This window comes from Corvus kubaryi, unplaced genomic scaffold, assembly GCF_017639235.1.
Source record: "Corvus kubaryi isolate FWS band 111438036 unplaced genomic scaffold, C.kubaryi_AGA036_p1.0 37036, whole genome shotgun sequence".
Classification (NCBI taxonomy): Eukaryota; Metazoa; Chordata; class Aves; order Passeriformes; family Corvidae; genus Corvus; species Corvus kubaryi.
In genome coordinates, this window is record NW_024581016.1 from 552 (window position 1) to 24010 (window position 23459).

The 23459-nt window shown below is 47.0% G+C and overlaps 1 protein-coding gene across 1 annotated transcript in view; it reads left to right on the forward strand.

Annotated features, from left to right (window-relative positions):
- The window catches only part of SLC5A3 (solute carrier family 5 member 3), a 22119-nt gene extending 455 nt beyond the window's left edge, over window positions 1–21664 (forward strand). Inside the window, exon 2 of the mRNA XM_042020629.1 lies at window positions 13329–21664. Coding sequence (XP_041876563.1) covers window positions 13623–15764 — 2142 coding nt within the window. The 5' untranslated portion in view covers window positions 13329–13622 and the 3' untranslated portion in view covers window positions 15765–21664. The remainder of the gene's footprint in view (window positions 1–13328) is intronic.
- Window positions 21665–23459: the final 1795 nt, after the last annotated feature.

A 23459-nucleotide genomic window follows, 5' to 3' on the forward strand; every position in this document is an offset into this window, starting at 1 on the left:
CCCCCCCCCCCCCCCTTTGCCCCGTGGTGTCCCCTCGGTGTCCCCTCGGTGCCCGCTGTCCCCGCCGCACCGCGTGGCCCGGCCGGCCCTGTCGCCCGCAGTGTCGCAGCGTGTCCCGGGCTCCGCGGGGCTTCCTCCGCGCTCCGGCCCCTCGCCCATCGCCCCTTCCCTGCCCGCGCCCTCGGAGACCTGGCTGAGTTGCTCCCCCCGAGCCGCAGTCCCCTCTCTCCCCCTCCCCTCTGGTCCGCAGGTAAGCAGATCCCACGCTTTCCGGGCGACAGAGATGCAGTTTTCCTTGCCCATCCCCTCCCTCCGTGCCTGGAGCAGGTGAACCCGGCCCTTCCCATGCCCCTGCCAGCGCATCCCCCTCTCCCTCTGCAGCACCAGCGCTCTCCATCCCCCCTCCCCGCACCTGCGCTGGCATCACCGGGCACCTCCTCGGGTCCCCTCGGCTCCGGGAAGCCTTGGGGCTGGGGAAAAGGGGAAAAGCAAGGATTCGCTCCAGCCAGCTCCCAACTACGGGGTGCCACCTAACCCCCCCCGTGTGCCAGGGAAGTGCCAAGGATGGGGTTTTGCCCGCACCAGTTGAGCGGGGCCGATAGGCTGGGCCGTATCGCCCCCGGGAAGGGGCGCTGGGGGTGGCAGCAGCCGCTGCCGTTGTTTTTTGGCAGCGCGGTGATAACAGAGCTCGGTTAAATGATGCTCTTCCCATTCGGCAGGAGCTGAGTCAATACGTGGGGGAAGGAGGGAGAATGGGGGATGTGTGTGCGTAAAAATAATAATAAAATAGGGACATCTTCGTGTGGATGGGAGGTTTATTTGGTAAATAACAGCTGATACTGGGCTTTCTCTAGTACCTTCTATAGCCTTTGTTTATGTGCTATTTTCCAGCACTGCTGGTGTTGGAATGTAGCAGCACTTGTGCTGGGCTGGAGCCCTCTGATCCAGCCCGGCGTGGATACTCTGGGATTTACCCTTCATTCCAACCAGCACAATTTCCCACCGAGCAGCAGCAGCTCAGCAGCGTGGCCGTGGTTTTTTGGGAATTACGGGAGCACGTCTGGTGTGCCGCATGCACTAGTACATTTCCATTCATTTTACATGGACCATCCACATGTCGGGGCTGGCTGGCTGCTTTTTTTTTTTTTTTTTAATATATTTTTCCCCGTGGTTTAGCTGCAGAAGCTGTAGTAGAGACATCTCACCTGGGTCCTCTAGTGGAGAAACACAGCAGCAGAGAGAAAGCCGGGTGACATTGCTGCACCAGCTCACCCGGGCAAAAAACCGCTGCTTTTCCACTTGCTTGTCAACATATAATTTTTTTCCGAATTTTTTGTTCCTTTCCACACCTTTCCCTATGGGTGGATGAGGCAGAGATGGTTTTTGTAGCCGTGCTGGTGATGTGGAAGATGCTTTAAGCCGGGCAGGCACTCGGAATGCAGGGCAGGACAGCAAGCGTAGCAAATCTGCCGTAATACTGAGGCAGGAATAAACTGACTTCTCTGAAAGGATGCCATGGAGTGCTCTCTGCTGGAAAGGCTCTCTGGTTTCTAGGATGTGAGCACGGAGATGCAGGGATAAGCTTTTAGCTGGTAGATGCTTCTAATGAGCATCAGTGCACTCGGGATTTAACATCTGCAACCTTTGCCTCTTTGAAGTTGGACTCTCCAGCATGTTCTTTCCAGATGGGTGTACCTTTAAGGGGTTTTTTTTTAGCTCTGTGATTATGTCCAAACATTTCAGTTTGTGCTGGTGTTTTTAACCCACCCTTGTTGTAAGTCTAAAATTTGGAGTCTGTCTGTCTGCTTCTATTTTTGTGCTGTTTTCAGCACACCAGATCTGGGTGCTTTTTCGTGTCCCAATATTTGGCTGCTCCTGCCTTTCTTGTGCCATGAGAACACTTGGAAATGTTTTCTGTAGTGGTTTTATGCTCCGTGGTGCTGCTGGATCTTGCCTGGGGGGTTGCTCTAATGACCCCTGTAAGCTGTGTATAATCCTGGCTGTAATACTGAATTGAATGAAGCAAAATATGGGGCTAATAAAGCCGCTCTGAAATACTGGAGTGACTCTACCACTCCTTCCTGTAGAAGAAGAAATGGTATTGCTTTTCCACACCGGTGACAGCTCCTGGGCAGGTGCTCCCTGTCCTGCCCCGTCAGTCCCTCTGTGGTGGCTGTGTGTCCTGGTGCTGTCTGAGCAAGTGCTGACTCTTCTCTTGGTGTCTGTGATGTCCTTCCTCACCTGTGGCAGCTCCCTTGCCCTCAAAAAAAAAAAAAAAAAAACACACAACAGCAAACCCTTGTCACTCGGCTTTCCTGTGCTTTAGGGCTTGTCCTGAACTTCTCGGAACTCCCTGGCAGCTTGGTGCAAACCTCAGCCTGGAAGACTTTGCTGCCTCTCTTCAGAGGCAAACTTGGTGCTTCTGTGGGGTTTTCCCCACCCACAACTTTCTTTTCATAGTTGCCTTGGCATTCTCAGAGATCCAGGCAGAAAAAGTCCCTCCAGTTCATTTTTGTTACTTTAAACCCTGTTGCTCCCCAGCCCTGCTCGTGTCCAAGTCAGGGATCCTTTCCCGTTCTTTCCCTGTGTGTGGCTTCTCTTTGGAGTCTGTTGAGAGGGTCCCGGGGCCAGCACATCCCATCCATCCTGCCCGATGCTCTCGTCAGGCTTGGCAGACTCCAGAGCCTCTTCAACTCTCCTTTTGTGCCTTAAAAACACAACGCCCAAGAGCTTTGGGAATGGCAGGGGCACGAGGGAGAACTTTCACTTCGCACTGGTTTCACTTTCCAGCCTTTGTCACTGGTTGTCTACAAAACGTCACAGACACAAAAAGTCCACACAAAAAGTCAGGATTTTATTCTGAAATCAAAGCTGAGCAGTCCTTCTCTGTCCTGTTTTGTGAGAGGTAATGGACTGGGACTAAAACCACTGTATATTTTTAATATACTAAAACACAGGATATTTTATACACTCTGTATATAAACAGCTTTTCATCAGCAGAGCCCCCAGTTGGGAAAACAATAATAAAAGCCCTAAAAGCACCCCCAAAATAAATAACCCCCCACTACTCTGTGGTGTGTTTGGAGGGTGAGGGACTTGTGTTGCTGTGTGTGAGTTTATGGAGGAGATGTTTTGGGCAAAGAAAGGTGTGAGCACAGTGAGGTGAAATGATTTATTTTGCCCATGGTGTTGCTTTCCACACTGCAGCATGGAAGGAACAAATGCTGAGGGGAGCTGGGTTTGTTATCACATTTGTTATCAGCAGTGTCCAGGTGTTTGCAAACCAAGCGTTGCCTGCCCTCAGTGGCCCCAGCCAAGCCCTGCAGCTGTGCTGGAGGTGAAGGTGCAATATGCAAACACAGCTGTCCATGGCCTGAATTCCCTGCTCATGACAAAAGCTGAGTTTCTAAGGATTCCCGATTTTCTCCCAGGAAATTTGGCTCTGAGTGGGGGGATTGTAGCAGGGCAGGACTTTCAGCAGGGAATCCACAGGAGTGAATCCGCAGGAATTCTCGCTGGCTGGGAGAGCAGAGCTCTGCAGGGAGGCTTCCCCTTGCTGCTAAAACTCCCTGGGAGCCTGGGGAAGGAAGTGAGGGGGAAAGGGAAGGAAGGAAGGAAGAGCTGGAAATGGCTTCCTGCTGCTCCGGGGCCGTTGTGCAGAGTGGCCGTGGGGTGGCAATGCCACACCTCCGAGGGCACTGGGCACAGTGTGGGAATCCCAGAGTCCCTGTGCTTGGAAAAGACCTCCAGGATCGAGTCCAGCCTGTGACTGATCCCCACCTTGTCACTGAGAGCAGAGCACAGGGACACCTGTCCTCAACAGCACCACTTAGTAACTGGAACTGACTGGGCACTTTGTAAATACCTTCAAGTATTTCAGTAAAAATGAGGAAATTTATCCATATTTCATTAGCAGTGTGCTCATCTTCACCTCTGACAAAGTTCAAATACACAGTGTCATAATCTAAAACATAATCACCTTTTTCTCAGCATATACCTGGACTAGGAGACCCATCCACCCATCTCTGGAATCTCAGAATGGTTTGGGTTGGAAGGGATCTTAAAAATCACCTTGTTCCACATGGCAGAGACACCTTCCACTACCCCAGGTTGCTCCAAACCCTGTCCAACCCAGCCTTGGGCACCTCCAAATAACAACAATAATAATCCTGCTGTGAATGTGGGCTCTCATTTCTCCAGCCATGTTCTCACAACACAACTTGTCTTCAGCAGCTGTTTGTTGCTTTTGGAGTGGGTTTCCGTGTTTCCAAAATTCCCTACCTGCTGTGTGGAGATTGTTGGCTATTTTGGGAAAGCCAAAGTAAATGGGCAGTAGTGTTGCTTGACATCTTGACTATTCCCCTTAATTGCTGTGTAGGCAGCTGCAGCAATTGGGCTTTTGATGTCTCAGTTGCCAGGAAGGAGGGGGGAGAATGAAGCAGGAAGATCCTGGGTTTATTTTATTTCCTTTCCTTTCTGGTGAACCACCTGCTCTTCCAGTGCAATTGTGCACCTTCCCCACCCCTCTTCCCAACTGAGCAGGTTGAAATTACACCAAAGTTTTTTTCCTCTGTTCCCACTGGAGGTTTTAGGAGGCTGGAACAGGCTCTTCAGCCTGGCAGGGAGGGATCCTGGAGTCGGGGGTGGTGCTGGAAAGGAGACCAAAGCCTTGGAACTAAAAGGCAAGATCAGAAAACAACAAGATCCAGCACTGACTCTCCTCTGGAGGAGTCACCTTTTTGTTTTGTGCCTTGAGCATTCCATAGGAAGAACTGGATTTTGAAGGGTGTGATGCACATAGCATTTGGGAACGATACCCTCTTGCCTGATATTTGACATTTTCAGTCTTGGAAGAGCCGGAATTTTTGCCAAGCGTGGGATAAGTGGGTCTGAGGGGACATAGAGGATTATTCTCTTTTACAAAATAATTTAAGTCTAGTTTCAGTTCCTTGCAGGCCCCTGGTGGGATTTCAGTGGGATTTGGCCAGTCCCTCTTCAGGGGACAGCAGCGGGGGTTAACCTTTGAGTTAAAACTCTGGCTGGTTGGCTTTTGTTCCTGATGTGTTCCCTGTGTCTGTGAACAGGGAGGTGTTTTTAAACTTCAGCATGGAGCAGATTCTGTCCCTTAACTCTTGGGAAAGAAGGCAGGAGAACCTGTTGTGTTGAAGCAGCATTGCTGCTCTCCATTGTTGGAAACCCCTGGAACGTGACTGATTCCTGTAAGAGTTGTCCATTGTAACACTGAGGAGAAGCTGCTCCTTCACCTCATGTGTGTTTGTGCTTTCTGTCTCCCGATCTTCATACATTCCATACTTTGGAATGATGGAAGCTCTGGTTTTCCTCTGTGTGTTCTTTCAGGAGCTGATGTCTCCAGTTCCCTTGTCCCAGAACCAAAATTGCCACACAAAAATTGCTTTGGGAGTCATTGAGCTGTTGCTCGAGTAATTTATCTTACTTTTTTTTTTCTTTGCTTAGAGAAGCTGTGGCTGCCCCATCCCTGGAGGTGTCCAAGGCCAGCTTGGAGCAGCCTGGGACAGTGGAAGGTGTCCGTGCCCATGGCAGGGGTTGGCACTGGGTGGGCTTTTAGGTCCTTTCCCATCCAAACCATTCCATGGTTCTATGATCTGTCAGGCTCCATCCATGGCAGGCTGGTAACTCCTGGAGCCACAGCCACCCACACCTCCCCAGCTGCAGATCTGGGATGATGGAAGAGCAGTTTGTGGGGAAGCAGTTACTTGGTAGAGCTTCATATCCCAGCCTCTGTGTCCCTTACCTGAGGGCAGCAGGAACTTCTGGGCACCAGGTTATTCCCTAGAAAAATTCCTGCCCTGTGGAGCAGCAGGAATAGCCCCAGTGGAGCTGATAAAAATAGGAAAGCAGGGAAAAATAAAAACAGAGGTGCAAAATATAACTAATTATGAAGAAGTGGAACAGGAAAAACAGAAAGTAAATATGTGGAAAGTAAGACAAGGGGTGAAGGACCTGTCCTCTGGGAGCACTGGTGCAAACATTGGTGCTAAAAATGAGATTCTAAAGAAAATTCATCAGCCCTGGTGAGGAGAAGGGCAGGAAGGAAGTGGATGGTGTAAAGCGAGGGTCATTAACCCAAGAAATAGGATTGAGGAACTGCATAAGAACTGTTGTTCTGCTATTTTTGAATCCTGGTTTGTGCACTTGCAAGCCAATCCTTGTGTTCAGCCCTGCACATATCTAAGGAATAATAAAAAGCCAGGTCCATGCAGAGGATGGATACAGGGAGGGAATGTGTTCAATGGAGTTGGTGTTTCAGAAAAAGAAATCAGTGTTTGGTAGCTTCTAATACAGATATTGTGCATCAAGCTGTGTAATTGGCATTAATTGTTTTATAACCAACAGAATTTTATTGAACTCTGGTTCTGGTGTCTTGAAATCTCCAAGAAGGATCAGAAGTCTTGCAACAGCACCCAGCTGACTGGGAAGCTTGGAGAGCCTCAAATTCTTGGATTATGTATGATCCTGAGCTTCTGTGTCACCTATCAATAATCCTTGTGCTGCTTTATATTTTTCCAAAGATTGTGGGCAGCCATAAATGTCATGGGAATTTGGGGAAGTCCTAAAGAAGCTTAATGAGTCTGGTTTTATTTTCTTCTTTCGTGCTTCCTAGAAATTTGAAGTAGAATTTCCACCTGGTGTCTTGCCCAGTTTCATGGGGACTGCCACTGCTTCTTTCTCATTTCCCAAGTAACTTCTGCACACTCCCAGCCCAAATCCTCCTCAAATGGGATGAACCAACCCATTTTTTAGGCAGGGATTATCCAGTTCCTGCTGCCTGGTGATCACCACCAGCTGGATCCCGTCTTTGAACCTCCAGCTGAACTAAAGGGGCATCTTCAGTAGTGGCAGAAATTTTGTAGCGCTTCTGATCTTTGCTTCTAAAAAGGTGATAACTTTGTCCAGAGAACTGAAGTGGTCCCAAATCCACTCCAGAAATCAAATTCTTGGCTCTTTAGGCTTGTTTGCCCCCTTCTCTTGCTGCTGTTCTGTCACCAAGTACTTCATCTCCTTCATTCCTGCCATGGCACTGAAATGTTTGTGCTGATGGATTTCGGGTTGCCGAAAGAAGGGATTTGAGCCTTGGGGCTCAGTGTCCTTCTGCACCTTCCAGTGCAGGGAAATCCTGCCTGGTGCTGTGTGATGCCAGAACCTTCCAGTTTTTGCCAGCCCCTTCCTACTTCCTTGGAAATGTCTGATGTTCCCAGTTTGCCCTCTGGTGCCCTTGATCTTGCAGTTGACCACATGGCTGCTGGGTTGTCTCTGCCTCTTTTGCTTTCACTTCCTGTGGAAAAGACCTGTACCCTGTGGAGGGGTGAACATCACCTCTCTGTGGTTTCCTTGCTCAGGGCTGGGGTTTGTGGTGGCAAACTGAGCTCAGGAGGGCCCTGCTGGAGCTGCTGGTGAGGCAGGAAGGGTTCTGCTGATTTCCCAGGGAGCAGTGGCCCAGTTCCTTGGCAGTTTGTGCTCCCTTCACAGAGTCCCAGGATCCCCGAGGTTGGAAAAGCCCTCCCAGCCCATCAAGGCCCAGCTGTGCCTGATGCCCACCTTGTCCCCAGCCCAGAGCACTGAGTGCCACCTCCAGGCCTTTCTTGGGGACTCCAAACCTCCCTGGGTAGCCCCTTCCAGTTCCTTTCCATGGAGAAATTCCTCCAGATAACATTTGTCATCCATGGAAACATAAGCCAATTCTTCAGGCTGACAAGGGGAAAAGGAAATTATTAACTCCTTATTTTCTTTAAATTGTTAATTGGTGGATTAATCTCAAGACCTGGATCAGATGCTACATCATGTCTAGGTAGGCCTGGAGAAGACAGAATTTCTTTCTGGTGTCTTTGTATTTTAACAGATAAAAAGGGACTTTCTATCTCCTTCCCTCTGTCCCCAGCTCACCCCGCTTCCCCCGCAGGTGTTTGGAGTTTCGGGAAGAACAGTGGAAGCAAATCAGTCCCTTATTGCTGCTGGAGTGCTGGGGACTGGCTCTTGGCAAAGGGAACCAGCCAAGTGTGAATGTCACAGGCAGTGGCATGAAGTGGCTCGGGGAGGGTGATGCAGATTCAGAAAACATCCATCTTTTCTTGCTTCCAAGGCTGCAGCTTCTCTTGTGTCCACGGAGTGCTGGAGTGTCCTTCCTCTGCCTGCTCCCCCCTCCTTCATTTGTGACTTGGTGGGACACTGGAGTGGGTGTATTTGCTTGAGATGAGGGGGGAAAATGGTTAAAAAACCCCCAAAAATGACTAATAAATTATGTCCTGCTCTAACAGTGTCGCTCCCATGAGCTCCCAATGGCCTCGCATCACTCCAGTTTCTGCTCTGGAATTGTCCACTGTACATCCCATTTCTGACTGGGAAATGCAGTGAGTTCTCTGTCTCTTGCTCTGGGGTCACTTATTTCTCTCATGTCTCCCTCAGCAGTTGTGTAAAAAAGAATCAAGAAGAATTTATGCTGGAACAAGCTGCTTTTTTGTGATGCTGCAGTAAAACGAAGACCAGAGCTGGAGTGATTCCTGACCAAAACAAAAGTTCATGATGTGTTCATAACAGCTCCTTTGAGTGAGTGACTTGATCCTTGCACCTCAGATTGGATTTTTTTGGTAGTGGTGGTTTTTGGAGTTGGCTCCTGTGTTCTCCAGGCCAGCAGGAGGTTGATGTGGGGACCATGCAGAGCGTGACCAACAGGTTCAGTCAGGTTGGCTCAGGTACCGTGGAAATGTGTCCTGCTGCAGCCTCCTGAGTTCAGGTCTGGCCTGGCATCCCCGGCAGCTCAAGTTATTTATTGGATGCTTCAGGTCAGCTTCTGCCTTCCCTGTCTGTCCCAGGGGGGTTCCTGGCACATTCCTCTGCCCCAGCTCCTGGTTTTCAGGGAAAAGCCTGGAACTGCTGCCCTGGATGCTGAGGATAGCCAAGGATAGCCCCTGCTTCCTCAAGGGCATGTGCTACATAATTTATGTATCACTTACTCCATGAAGAGCTTCAGTGCTCCTTTTTTGTGTTCTGGAGTGCTGCAGTAAATGGAACAGAGCTTTTCCTCCTTTTTTTTTTTTGTCCTGAGAGGTTTTTTTCCCTGAGGCTGCTGTGTGTTTACTGTGGAGCAGTGGACAGGTAGGAATTCACTGGTGTGTCCATGGCAGGAGGGCGAGGAGTCTGGAAACACACTCAGGGAGTTGGACATGGTACAGACCCTGCTCAAGGCACGAGACTTCTGTTATTTATTACTTTTTTTGGTGGCAGGGAGTTAATATTTTCCATGGTCCTGGCAGTCTGGACAGTTTTCTTCCACACAACAGAGCTGTTCAGTAGGGAAAGTGCTGCAGGTCTGAGTTCAAATACTCCTGCTTGAAGGTGGAGAGGGAGAATGTTATTTCCAAGAAATAGTCTGTGAACAAAGTACTTAATTTGCTAACAGCGGACACTCCTGTGGGATAGGTGGGCATCTGCACCCCCAAATTAACCCTTAAAACATTGGGATTGGTGAGGAGAAAAGGGAAGTCAGCTCAGAAACTTCCCATCTGCCGAAAACCCAACAGAGCTGAGAACAAACAGTGGCTTCAGAGCTGGAGCAGTTGGACTCCGGCGTGTTTTAAACACCCATTTTATTAGAAAAGCACTGTGGAGAAAGTTTTCCTTTAGAACAATCGTACAAATTTCTCCTCAAAATCCCACCCTGGGTCTGCTTCACATTATGAAATTTCTCTTCAGGGACTTGCTTGGGATTTTTTTTCCCTTTAAGGAACAGGCTGGGTGTTGGAGAGACATATGCATTGTTTCACCAGAGCTGCAGCCTCTATCTCCAGACAAGAGGGAAGCACATTGTTTTGTGTCTTTGATAGGATCCAGCCAGAAAACAGCCTCAGGGAAGAAAATTCCCAGTCCTTGGCAGCAGCACTGTCTTTCTGCCTTTTTTTTCTTTTTTTTTTCCCCTCTGTTAGTGCCACAATGTTCACTGTTCTAATAACTCAGGATTAAACTCACATGGGGCATCTCCAAAGTCCTTTGTAAGACTTGAGGTCAGAACTTGCTGAAAGTTCAGAGGGACGAGTCTCATTTTCCTAATGAAGAAAAGTTCCAGGGTTATTTTGGAATTAGGTCTAAGAAACTGGTACAAGAAGCTACTTCACTGCTGTAATTTAGTGACAGTGCAGCAAATTTGTGGTGGCTGCTGAAAACTTTCCACCTTCCAGCTCAGGCAAACTGAGCCTGGCAAAGAAACCTCGGGTGTTGGTGACAAAGGGCAGGGTTCAGCTCTCTGCAATTTGATTATTTCAGGTGCATGGTCTGGCTGTATCTTCCTATGGAAAACACTCCAGGAAATTCACATGTTGTTTATTTTGGTTGGAATGAGCTCCTTGGAGCTGAAGTGACTTAATCGAGGAATGTCACAATTTATTTGAGGGCAGCTGCATCTAATACTGACTGACACACTTGTCAGAAAGTCTGGATCCTGGAATTACAGGAGGTTTGGATTCCCAGGGACCTTAAAGCCCATCCATCCCACCCCCAGGGCAGGGACACCTTCCACCATCCCAGGCTGCTCCAAGCCCTGTCCAGCCTGGCCTTGGACACTGCCAGGGATCCAGGGGCAGCCACAGCTTCCCTGTTTATAGAAACACTCTGAGCTGGATACTTCTGGTATCAAATAGAATTCGTTTTAACAGCTATTTTTGTGATTTCTCCGTATTGCTCTAGAGGATACTTCTGACAGGTCACCAGTGAACCTGCAGGGAAGATGGTGGGGGATGAACTCAAGTTCAAATCAAACATTTTTCAGTAATGAGAAGGACAACAGAGCATTAAAAATATTAATTATTGCCATTTCTTTATCTTACTGTTCTTCTGGTTTTCTGTGTAGTAGTTTTTCTTTTTATCATATCTCAGTAAAATCTCTTCTTCCCTTTCCCTTCAAATATTTATAGTTTTGGTATAAACATAATATAGTTGAAAATTTAGCTGAATATAGCAAAAGACACAACACTATTAAAGTGTTGCTCCAAAGTGCTTAAAACTAAGAATAGTCCATTAAACTTGGCTCTGATTGCGTCATCTGATGTGAAGTGTTTGTAATTTTGGGTTGGATTAAGCTATTAGACCATTTAACTACTCCTGTATTTGCGGGTGGGGAGAAATGTGAATTCTTCTGTGGAAGAATTGAAAATACATCTGTGGTTTGAGGCTTCTGAGGAATGATAAATTTAGCCCAGTGCTGTAATCAGTCCGTTTTGTGCCATGGCTCCTTAGTCTCTCATTATTGGCTGTAATTCCAGCAGAAGGAATATCTCTATTCTCAAGTGGGTTCGTGGTGCTGGGGGGGAACCCTTATTACTTTTTTAATTATTTTTCTCCTGAAAAACAGCTGGATCATACAAATGACACGATGGTGGATTTCTCCTTAAGGCTGAAGTTGTGGTTTTCTAGAAGCTATTTTTAAAATCGATGAGGAGTTGCATGTTTTTACCTCAGCATCGTTGCTGCCTTCAACACAACATGCGCATTTTCAACCTTAACTCTCTTGGAACTTGAAATGGTTTTATTGACCCTTTAAACAAACCCAGTATATGGCAGGGATGCTAAACAAGAAACCAACCAAATATTAGAATATGTTATCAGGCTGTATTAATCATTAATTAATGGAATGGGAGCTTCAGCCTCATGCCAGAGAATGAACTGGAAGGGGATGCCTGGAGCTGATGCTTGTAGGACTTGTGAGACTTTATGGTCAGCAAAAAGACAAAGTGTTGGGTTTTTTATGCCTTTACCAGTGGGTGGGGAAGGGGAGTGGAGTCAGACCTCATTCCTCACCTTCTGTAATAATCTCATTATTGCTGAAGGTTTGTGTGCTGCTCTTCAGAATAAATCTGTTCTTTGCTTTGGTCTTCCCTTCCCATGGCCACTGGCTGTAGGAAATAGAAGAATCCTGTGTCCAGCACTCTCTAAACCCATTAGAAGGTTTTGGGTTGGTAGAGAGTGGAGAGGCTGTGGCACAGGGTGCCCAGAGCAGCTGGGGCTGCCCCTGGATCCCTGGCAGTGCCCAAGGCCAGGCTGGACATTGGGGCTTGGAGCAGCCTGGGACAGTGGGAGGTGTCCCTGCCGTGGCAGGGGGTGGCACTGGATGTGCTTTGAGGTCCCTCCATCCCAAACCATTCCATGATTCTGTGGTACCTCCCAAGGCATAAACAGAGACAGGAGCACATCCCAAATCCGTGAGGGAGCCCCATGCAGCTCCTCAGTGCCCCTTCCTCTCTCACCTCCCTGCCACCAAGTCTTTATTGTCCCCTTCCCTCTACTTCCAGTGCTTCAGTCCTGCTTGCCAAAATGAGTTTTATTTCCTGACATGCCTTGGGAGAGTGTCAGGTGGGATTGGGAATTTGGGAAGAGAGCAGCAGGGAAAGCTTTGCCTCCATACCTTTCACCTCTCCATGCTGGGATGGGAATGGATGCTGGGAACGGCGCTTCCTGGCATCCTCCCAGCTGTGGCTGCTGCCAGAATCCACCCAGTGTTCCCTCCTGTGTCTCTGGTGCTCCCCCAAAACCCCAGGTGTGGGTATCCAGAGGCACTGGCCCTAAAATGGGATGTCAGGCGGAGTTTTGCTTCTGCCACTTGCTGGAATGAGATGTTTTCTCCCCTTGGATCATATGGATGTGTATGGAGAGCTTTCCAAGTAAAAAATAACCCTGTGGTTATCTGTACCCCAGACAGAAGCAAACTCACCTCAAAACCTGCAGAGTAACCTTGATTCTCCAGCTGATTTGAAATGGATGTTGGTTTTTGACAGCGCTGTGACCTCACTTTGATTCTTCTAGCAGCCAGCTGGTGTCTCAAGTGCAATCCTGTAGTGCCAGGATCTCCCAGGATTTGGGGGTGCAGTGCAGGAAATGTTGAGCCAAGTTCAGGCTCTGTAGTGGTTGTTATTTGAGTTACTTCAATTTTATTTTCCTAACATTGCTTGAAAGAGGAAGATCTCGTTAGTGGCTTGAGAAGGAGACTTGTGAGACACCAGAGTAAAGGAAAAGAAAATGTATTTTTGTTGCTTGCCGTGTTCTGGGGAATTTGGGTCGCTCAATCCTCCCGAATTGCTGCGTCTCTGAAGGTACCTGTAACCACTGAAGTTGACTCCTAAAAGGCTTTTTCCACTTAGCCCTACAAATATTTAATGATGTCTGTTATGGATTGCAGGAAATATAAAGGGGGAAAAATCTGTGGTGTTCAGTGATTTGTTTTACTACACTTCAAATTTTTTCTCATTACTTCATGAAATTCCTCTCTAATTCAATCTTTGTCTTTTGTCTTTGCTGCCTTGCAGGGTTGGTACAGTAGGCCTCACTAAACTTAGCTGCAACTAAGAATTTCTCCTACATCAACTGAGTTAAGGCTGATGCTCTTGTGGAATGTGGATTAAAAGTGCGTGCTAAGTTCCCAAATTTGAGAAGCGGAGAAAAGTAAATGTACCACTGCCACCAGCATCAGGACAGCAAACCAAGGGACAAAGAATTTGACCCGCTGTGTTGATTTTGGTTAAAACTGGTTCACGTGGTGCTTAAGAGACGTTGGCTGGGGGGCGAGAAGTGGACGTCAGCGAAGGCTTTTTGGTTACAAAATGAGGGCTGCTTTGGAGCCAGCAGACATTGCCATTGTGGCCCTGTACTTCGTGCTTGTAATGTGCATAGGTTTCTTTGCCATGTGGAAAAACAATCGGAGCACCGTGAGTGGCTACTTTTTGGCAGGGCGTTCTATGAGCTGGGTAGCTATCGGGGCCTCGTTGTTTGTGAGCAATATTGGAAGTGAACATTTCATTGGGCTCGCAGGATCTGGAGCGGCGAGCGGATTCGCCGTAGGCGCGTGGGAGTTCAACGCCTTAATGCTTTTGCAGCTTTTGGGATGGGTCTTCGTGCCAGTCTACGTCCGGTCGGGAGTGTACACCATGCCCGAATACTTGTCCAAGCGGTTCGGAGGGCATAGGATTCAAATCTATTTTGCAGCGTTGTCTCTACTTCTTTATATCTTCACCAAACTCTCGGTTGACTTGTATTCAGGGGCGCTTTTTATCCAAGAGTCCCTAGGGTGGAACCTCTACCTGTCGGTGATCCTGCTGATCGGAATGACGGCGCTGCTGACTGTGACCGGAGGGCTGGTGGCTGTCATCTACACGGACACCCTCCAAGCCCTGCTTATGATCATCGGGGCCCTCACACTCATGATCATAAGCCTCACGGAGGTCGGTGGGTTTGAAGAAGTGAAAAGGAGGTACATGTTGGCGACACCAAATATCACCTCCATCCTCCTAACCTACAACATCTCCAACACCAACTCCTGCAACGTCAGCCCAAAGCCTGACTCTCTTAAAATGCTGCGTGAGCCGACGGACGAAGACATTCCCTGGCCTGGATTTCTGCTGGGACAGACCCCGGCCTCAGTGTGGTACTGGTGCGCTGACCAAGTCATCGTGCAGAGAGTTCTGGCCGCCAAAAACATCGCTAATGCCAAAGGCTCCACCCTCATGGCCGGCTTCTTGAAGCTGCTGCCCATGTTCATCATCGTGGTGCCGGGGATGATCTCCCGCATCCTGTTCGTGGATGACATCGCCTGCATCAACCCGGAGCACTGCTTCCAGGTGTGCGGGAGCAGGGCCGGCTGCTCCAACATCGCCTACCCGCGCCTGGTGATGAATCTGGTGCCCGTGGGGCTGCGCGGGCTCATGATGGCCGTGATGATCGCCGCCCTGATGAGCGACCTGGACTCCATCTTCAACAGCGCCAGCACCATCTTCACGCTCGACGTCTACAAACTCATCCGGAAGAGCGCAACCTCCCGGGAGCTCATGGTCGTGGGCAGGGTCTTCGTGGCCTTCATGGTGGTGATCAGCATCGCCTGGGTGCCCATCATCGTGGAGATGCAGGGCGGGCAGATGTACCTGTACATCCAGGAGGTCGCAGACTACCTGACCCCGCCGGTGGCCGCCCTGTTCCTCATGGCCATCTTCTGGAAGCGTTGCAACGAGCAGGGCGCTTTCTACGGCGGCATGGCTGGGTTTGTCCTGGGGGCCATCCGGCTGATCCTGGCCTTCTTCTACCGCGCTCCCGAGTGCAACCAGCCGGACACCAGGCCCGGCTTCATCAAGGACATCCATTACATGTACGTGGCCACGGGCCTGTTCTGGATCACCGGGTTCGTGACGGTCGTGGTGAGCCTGCTCACGCCACCGCCCACCAAGGAGCAGGTCCGGACCACCACGTTCTGGGCCCTGATGAAGCGGAAAGTGCCGGAGAGCGATGGCAAGGGGGAGCTGTACCAGGCGCGGGAGAAGAGCGTCCTCAAGTGCAACGAGAACGCCAACCACATCATTCCCAACGGGAAGTCGGAGGAGAACATTAAAAACGTGAAGCCGGAGGACATCAACCTCCTGGTCACGTGCAGGGATGACAGCAACCCGGTGATCTCGGTGAGCCACTCCGAGGTGGAGACGCCCGTGGATTGTTATTCCAACGGACAGGCGGCCCTGATGGGGGAGAAAAAGCATGAGGAGGAGACTGACGACAGGGAGAGACATTTGAAATTCATAGATTGGTTCTGTGGCTTTAAAAGTAAAAGCATAAACAAGAGAGTGGTTCGGGAGGTCGAGGAAGAGACTGTTTGTTTACAAATGCTGGAAGAGACTCCAAAAGTTAAACTATTACTAAATACTGGACTGGTCTGTGTCTGTTCTCTTGGAATCTTCATGTTTGTCTACTTCTCTTTGTGAGTGAATAGTGAACTTTTAAGGGTATGGCTTAAACATACAGAAGTTGATACAGGTCTCTGGAGATTTTTGGTTTTTCTTTTCTTTTCAAATGACATAACCACAACCCAGGCATTGTTTACGCTATAATTGTCAGATCAACTCAGCTTTAGCCTATTTCGAGACCATTTGAAATGTGTTGTCCTCCCTCTGCTGAAAGCAGAACCTGTCCTGTGGTGGCTTTTTCTTTGTTTCCCTTTTGTGTTGTTTTTTTTTTGGTGTTTTTTTTTTTCCATTTGCAGCACTAACCTTTTGTTTTTCTGTGTATAAATATACCAAAGGCAGGCAGGTGGCTGTGTTTGAAGTCAGGCAGTTACAGCTCAGTCAGCACTAAGTGCAGATAACAGGTAATCAGTTACCAATGTGTAAAATCTGAGTGATTAAAGCTGTGTCAAAAGATTTTTAAATGCAGAGCTGTGATGCACATTTATAAAATAACTATATTACCTTGGCCAACTTAGCACTTTTTAATTACACTCACTGCTTTTTTTTCCTTTTTTTTTTCCCAGTTTCTCATTTCACTTCTGGCAACAACAGGAAGCTGTTTTGTCTCATTTTATAGCACTTAAAACATGATAGCTCTTAGCAGCTTTCTGCCTTCTTTCTTTTTATTATTCTTTGTAAGGAAATTTTTGTCTTTTGATTTTTATACACTGTAAATTCCAGTACTGAAAAGTTTCTGTATTTAAAAAAAAAACCAAAAACCAAAACGAAATCAAAAATAAGCCTGGAGATGATAAACTGTCAGTGGAGGAGGAAGAAAAAGAAATATTCTTTCTGTGGGGTTTGTAGTATAGTGAAGAATCCCAGAGTTTTTAGGGTGGGTTTGCGATGTCCCTGGGCAGCTGTTTCAGGGCTCTGCCACCTCCATGGAAAGAATTTTTTCCTCAAGTTTGGGTGGAGCTTCTTGAGTTTCAGTAAATGGCCAAAAAGATTCATTCAGCCTCCCCAGCCTCCAAACCTTTAGGACATTGTTAGGATGAGCTTCTTTTTAGGGAAAAATCTGTTTGTAGGTTCTACCACGTGGGAAAAAGAGAAACATGAGGCTTTGCATGTCTTGAAAAGCTGTTTTCCACCCTGCAGAAGGGTTTTCCTCTGCTGTGCCTGCGAGGAATCCCTGCAGCCCCGATGCTGCAGGGGCAGAACAACTGGGCAGGCAAGGAAGGGGAAATGGGGGAGAGAGGTGAAAGTGCTCCTTGTTTTCCACAGTCCTTTTGCCTCACGTCCTCTCCCACTTCCCCTTTCACCCTGTCAAACCTTTTTGGGTTTTTGAGGAATCCCAGAATCCCTGAGCCTGGAAAAGCCGTCCCAGGTCATTGAGTTCCAGCTTTGCCCAATCCCCACCTTGTCACCCAGCCCAGAGTGCCACGGTCCTTGGGCACCTCCAGGGGTGGGCACTCCGCCCCCTCCCTGGGCAGCCCCTTCCCATGAGTGACCTTTCTGGGAAGAAATTCCCTCCCTCCTCAGAACAATCCGGAGGCATTCGGTGTCAGGAGACGGGGAGCGCGTGCAGCCACAATCTGTGTCGCCAATTGAGGTCTGTCCTGTCCTCGGGATTTGTCCAAAACCATTCATTCCTCCCAGGCAGTCACAGCTATTTGTAGGTCTCCAGATCCAGAGGATCTTTTCTCCCGAAGGGTAGAGGGATGAGCAGTTCCAAGGTGTGGAGGACGTGTGTGCAGCAGGTTGGTGCTCTCACCCTTCCCCAAGCCAAGCTGGCTCCTGGTTTTGGGAGCAGAGCCCAGCGTGGCTGCACTTCCAGTGTTAAACTCCTTCCCTCTCCAGGACAGAGTGGTCATATCCAGGCTTTCCATGGAAACAATTCCTCCAGTTCTCTTTGCTCCTGAGCTCTCAGGGGAGCACGAACTGGCTGGGCCAAAATGGAGCAGAGGGACCAAAACCAGTTCAGGGGTCCAGCAACGTTTCCTTGGTGCATAGACAAGAACCAATTCCTGTGGGGGAAATGGTTTTGTAGAGATGAAATTTGGATCAATCCTGCCTTTGGCTGCTGGAGGAAGTTTGTTTTTCCAGTGGTGCCATCCACATGGCTTTTAGTAGCTAATTTACAGTACATGTTTTCAGATAAAAGGATTCACTTCTATTTTTGGGGTGTTTTTGTTTGTTTTGGTGGTGTTTTTACATCAGTTGAATCTCATTCATTCCAAAACTTTCACCAGAGGCTGAGCTGCCCCACTTTCTCCACTTGGTTTAGTTGTTGCTGCTGGGAAGTAGAACTACTCCAAAGTGGAAAACTTGGAGTGTTGTTGCAATATTTGTAGAGAGGAGTCACCATACCTGGTATTGATGTTGCTACCAATGGGACGAGACACATTTTCTTCTGGTTTGTGTGGCCACAGCTTGGTTTGGGAAAATATTTTAAATCCTATTCAAGGGTGAAATCCTGGTGTGGGAAATAATGGCATCTCAAGTTGCTTCATTAGCAGGCTGAGCTGTGAGGGATGGTTTGATGTCCAATGTAGGGAATTGTTTCCACACAGGATAAAATAATTTAGGGCAACATTTGATTGGAGTGGGATGAAAAATAACGACTTGTAGAGGGTAAAGAGAATTCTCAGTCCAACAATATCCTCTTGAGAAGGCTGGGATGTGGCTCAAATGCCTGATTTGGCCCATCAGGGAAGGAGACTCGTGTCCCTTGGGAACTCGGCACGACTTCAGAGCAGCGGCTGGCGCTGGGATTTTCCAGGCTGCTCCTCCTTGCCCTCAACGCCCAGCGCTTTGCCACCACCTGGGAAGCCAGGTCAGCTCAGGGACCCTTTGGCTTGGCTCCATCGCTCCCCTGTGCTGTTCCCCAGGGTGCCTTACGTGGGCGGGCAGCTGAAGGCACGGCTGGAGGAGGCGCTTCCAGTGCTTCCAGCGGCTTCTCCCTGCTCCTTTCATCCCTCTGCCCTTCCCCGAGTCATTTGCTCCTCAAAGAGGACACTTGGAGGAGTTAACAGGCAGAATTCCAGTGTCCTGCTCAGTCAGATCCATGGGGAAATCGTCCTTGGCTGTGGAAGGGAGTCGAGTCCTTCACGAATGCACTGTGGAGCCCGACATCCTCCATCTCCCAGTTCATTTATTCTCCCTTTTGCTACACTAACGAGCTGCCACGTTAATCACACTGATAACTGGCAGACAGGATCATCATCAATTACTAATCTGCCTCCCCACCCCATCTTTGGACCTGCTATTGTGAAGCTTTGAAGCAAATTCTTTCTCCAGTGCTTTTTCTCATCAGCTGTTTCCGAGGTGTTTTGTGTGCTCCTCTTCAGCCTCGTTGTGTCATAGAGGTCCTGGAAGTTGCTGATGTTCTTTGCTGCATAAAACCACTTAATAAAAGGCCTTCATTACTAAATAGAGATGTTTCTGAGGTTCCAAGCAAGCTGCCTGCTGGTGAGAAGGACCTTGTGTAGGAGAACGGATTTTTTATAGCATAAACAAGCCTTTGCTGAGGGGGAAAGTTGATGAGTTTGGGGTTAAACGCCCATTTTTTCGGTCCAGCAGAACCACAAAGTGTTTCCCACGATGGACAATCAGCTCCATGAATTTTGTTGCCTGGCTTCCTCCCCCTGGGTGGGGCTGGTTGTGCTTCTGTCTTGCAGCAATGGGTTTATTTATTATTGCCTTGATCTTAGGATGACAAGTCCTGGAAAACTGAGTTTGGAATGACAGCTGTTTTTCTTCTTGTTATTTCCCTTAACTTATTTTTCTGGTAAGATATTTGAATTTTTCTCCTGGAAATAGTAGAAGCCTTTTATTTAAAAAAAGAAAAAAAAAAGGAAAAAAATTTAAAAAAAAATAAAAAAGAAGAGGCTTCTTGAGAGTTTAATACATTTTGGGAGACTGTTTTTATTTAAGTTTTTTTTAATGGTGATTTGATGCTATTCTCTGCCAAAGTTTAGAGGTTTTTTTTGTTGTTTTTGGTTTTTTAAAAATAATTTTTCCTGTTTAGCTTTTAGGGAAAGGAAACAGTGTGAGATTGTAAGAAATTAAAATGGCCTTCAGTATATTCCTTATATTGTGTATTTTTTACTTCTCCACTTGTGTGTTCCCTGATCCCAGAAGGGCCAGGATGAGACTTCTGATGAGAGTCATGAGCCCTGTAACCGAGGAGAGAAAAGGATTTATTTCCACGAGGTTGCAGTGGAGGGGGCAGAGCCACCCAGGGAACTCTGCCAGCACTTAGAAGATGCTTACAACTTTAAAACAGCTTTATTTTTTTTATATATCTATTTTTTTAAATCCTGAGATAGAGGAGGTGTTGGGAATTGCTCCCTTTCAGAGAACAGGAGATATGGAAGAAGCTGGAGTTGCCAAGCTCCAGCTTTCTCGAGGAAATCTTTGGATTTAGCATGTACAGAGAAGCAAAATTACTCATCTGTTAATTTGGTATTCTGTATGTTCTGTGCCCTTAAATGTAATTGTTTTGAAAATAAAACTAACCTTGTTATGTGATGTTAAAAGCAGACTTCTGTGCAATGTTTTAATTTTTTTTTGTTGTTTTTTTTTTAAAGAAAATGTTTGTATATAATTAAATGGTTTAATGTGCTTTAATTGGCCTAAGGTAAAGAGTAGTCCTAGAATGTAAAACATATATAATTAGAATTTCTGATTTCACTGTGAGATCTCTGAACTCTTGGTTTTTTGGGTTTTTGATTTTTGTTTTGTTTTGTTTTGCAAAGTGGTTTTGTTTTGTTTACAAAACACTTTCTCTTTGATTTCTTTCCTGGTGTTGGTTTCAAGGCATTTGCTTCACTTCTGTTCCAATCTTGAACTCATGGTATAGTGACATCTGGTGACACTTGGCATTCTCAGTTCCACTGTGTAAAGTCAGACACTTTGAGCAAAACCGGCGGTGAAATGACAATTCTGTGTCTAGGAATACACGTTTTTAAAATGAGGTGGTTATAAAAATAGTTGCTGTGCAAAATGTTAGTAGTCTTCTTCAAGAAGAAAGCAAAATTTTCTAATCTCACTCGAGCAGTCTCTTCATTCATCATCTTGTTTTCTAAAGCACAGTGTCAAAGTGATGCTGCTTTACCTTGTATCTCTGAGAAAATGTTTTTTTAGATATCTGTGAAGTATTTTTGGGTTTTGTTGCTGTTGTATTTTTCTGCAGATTTTATATAAAATACCAGTTAATGAACTGCCTTTTTTCTGTTGGTTTTTTTTTTAACTCTCGAAAATACATTTCAGACCAAAACCAAATGATATCATATAGCATTTGAAACCTGCCTTTTTCCTTGTCCCTTGGTTGTTTTTTTGGAAATAAGCCAAATGGGCATGTAGATAAGATCACTATAATGGATCCAGGTCTCTTTTGGTAAAGTGTTATTTAAAGGTCTTTTAAGATCTTATAAGACAATATACTGAAAAAAAACCAAACCCTTTACTGTAGTAGGAATATAGATTTAGAAGTGTTAATGAGATTAATACAGCTTAATTATATTGTAAGTTGCTACTGTCCTTAATGACAAGCTTTTTGTCATAGAAACGATGTATGATAAATTAATTTTGGTCTAGTGTATAGAATTATCATATTGCTATCAATCTTTGAAGTAAATCTGATGCAAAATTTTCATAGTTAGCATTGCTGGCCCTGTGTATACTGTTCTTTGTATACTGTATGCATATTATTTTGCCTCCTGCATTAGTCTTCAAACTAAAACTCTTATTAGAGAGTATTTGGATACTTCAGACTGTGTTTCTTGCAGTTTACATTCCTTTACCATGGCATTTTTGTCCTGTCTCAAAGTATTGTATGGAAACGTTTCAAAACTTCTGTACAAAGTTTCAATAAAAATAGAGAAGAAAAAAAGAAAAAAAAGCAAACCAAACCAACCAAGCCACCAGAACAGAGATTTGTGGAGCTGATTTGGGGTATTTTACTTTCTGTAAGCCCTGCGTCCCTGTAGGTAAAGATAATTCCCGTTTTTCCTGGTTATTCCAAAGGCAAAGCCTTTTGGGTTCTTTAAAAGTGCAAGGAGAACTTCAGGATCCCAAATGCTGCGAGTTTGGCCACTGGTGTTGGGAGGTGGGACTGGGGTGGACTGGGCTGGGCTCAGGGCACAAAACAGGAGTGAAGCCCCCTTTAGCTGAGGAATCTGCTTGGAAATTGTGCACAATTCCATCTTTTTTTGTTTTTAAATATCCTGTTCAGCTGCTGCTTCAGCAGTTCTTGAGTATGACAAGCACCTTCTTAGTGATTTTGGGGTTAACACATCAGCACGGTTCTGTGAGCAGAGCCCAAGCCTGGATCTCCCCCTTCCTTCTCCTCATCCCTGTTCCCCAAAAGGACATGAGGAACTTGGGAATCATGGTGGGAATGACGATTTCCTTGTCCAGTGTTGGTGGTTCAGCAAGGAGAGGGGCAGGCCTGGTGTTAAATTGGGGATTCCTGTTCCTTTGGAGATGGGATGTTGGCAATAACGGTGGCAAGGCTGCTAAACCCATATTTTCAGCTGCAGAGAAAATTAATTAACCAAAATTATTCCTTTATTCTCTTCTTTTGCTGCTGTGTTGTATAAAAAGTATGGAAGTTTTGCTGTTGTTTGTTTCAAGGGGTGGATAAGAAACATTTTTGGAGAGGAAGCTTTGGATTTGGGATGAGAAATAAGCATTTTCCTGTCTGCAAACTCAGTTTGGATTTGTGATTTCCAGGAGGGAGCGTTTTCATGAGTTAACTATTAATTAACCAGTTCCCTAATTAGTTTATTAGGTGTTTATTCAGTGAGCAGCTTTCCAGGTCAGCGATTCTCAAAGAGGTTCAAGCAGCCTCTTTGTCCCCAGCTGGTTCTGTTTGTGTTGGCCAAGTCTCACTCCCCAATTTCCTGCTCTTTGGGATTGAAGGTTTCTCTGGGTGTAGGGGCCTGGCCCAGGTGGGTTCTGGGCAGGTTCACTCAATGCTGCAGCAACTCTGATTTGTGTGGAAAATCCCACGGAGGGAGGTGGTGGCAACGAGGCCTTTTTCCTGCAGGGAATTCCCCTCCTGGGATGTGGCTGTCCCAGTTTCCCTGTGGATGTTCTGCTGTTGGGAAAGGGAATGAGGCAGAAGGTTTCACCTCTGGGCCTTCTCTGATCACTTGTATCAGGTTGTACTCAGGGATTTGCTTTTTGGGTGTTTTGGGCTTTATTTTTGAGGTGGTGGTGGAGTGATAGAGGATTATTCAGCTTTATGATGTTTATAACCCTTTGTCAGCGGTGATTTTTAATATTTACCTGAAGCCTGTTTGTGAGGTAGCTTTGTGTGTCCCAGGATTTATGTGGCAGAATTTGAGCAAGGAATTGCCAAGGTTCCCTCTTCACTTGGTGAAAACATTGTGACTTCCACCTTAAACCTTCTTCTGCTCCAGAGCCAAGGATGGTTGTGGGAGGATGTAAAAACTCCGGTTGTGGTGCTCAAAATGTGCTGTGGAAAGTTTTTGTTTTTTACTCACCATGTTCAGCTTTGTCCTGACTCGTTGTCCTTGGGCAGCAGTGAGGATGTGCAGGATGGGTGTGAGAGCTGCGTGTCCAGAGCCAGATCTGATCCATGAAAATTCCTCTCATGGAAGGTGGAGATGGCTTAGACCAGTCTGGGTGGGGCAAGAGGCCACTGGCCCCTGGGCTAGATCAGGAATTGTGTGTCCAGCAGGAGCAGGGCAGGGATTGTCCCTC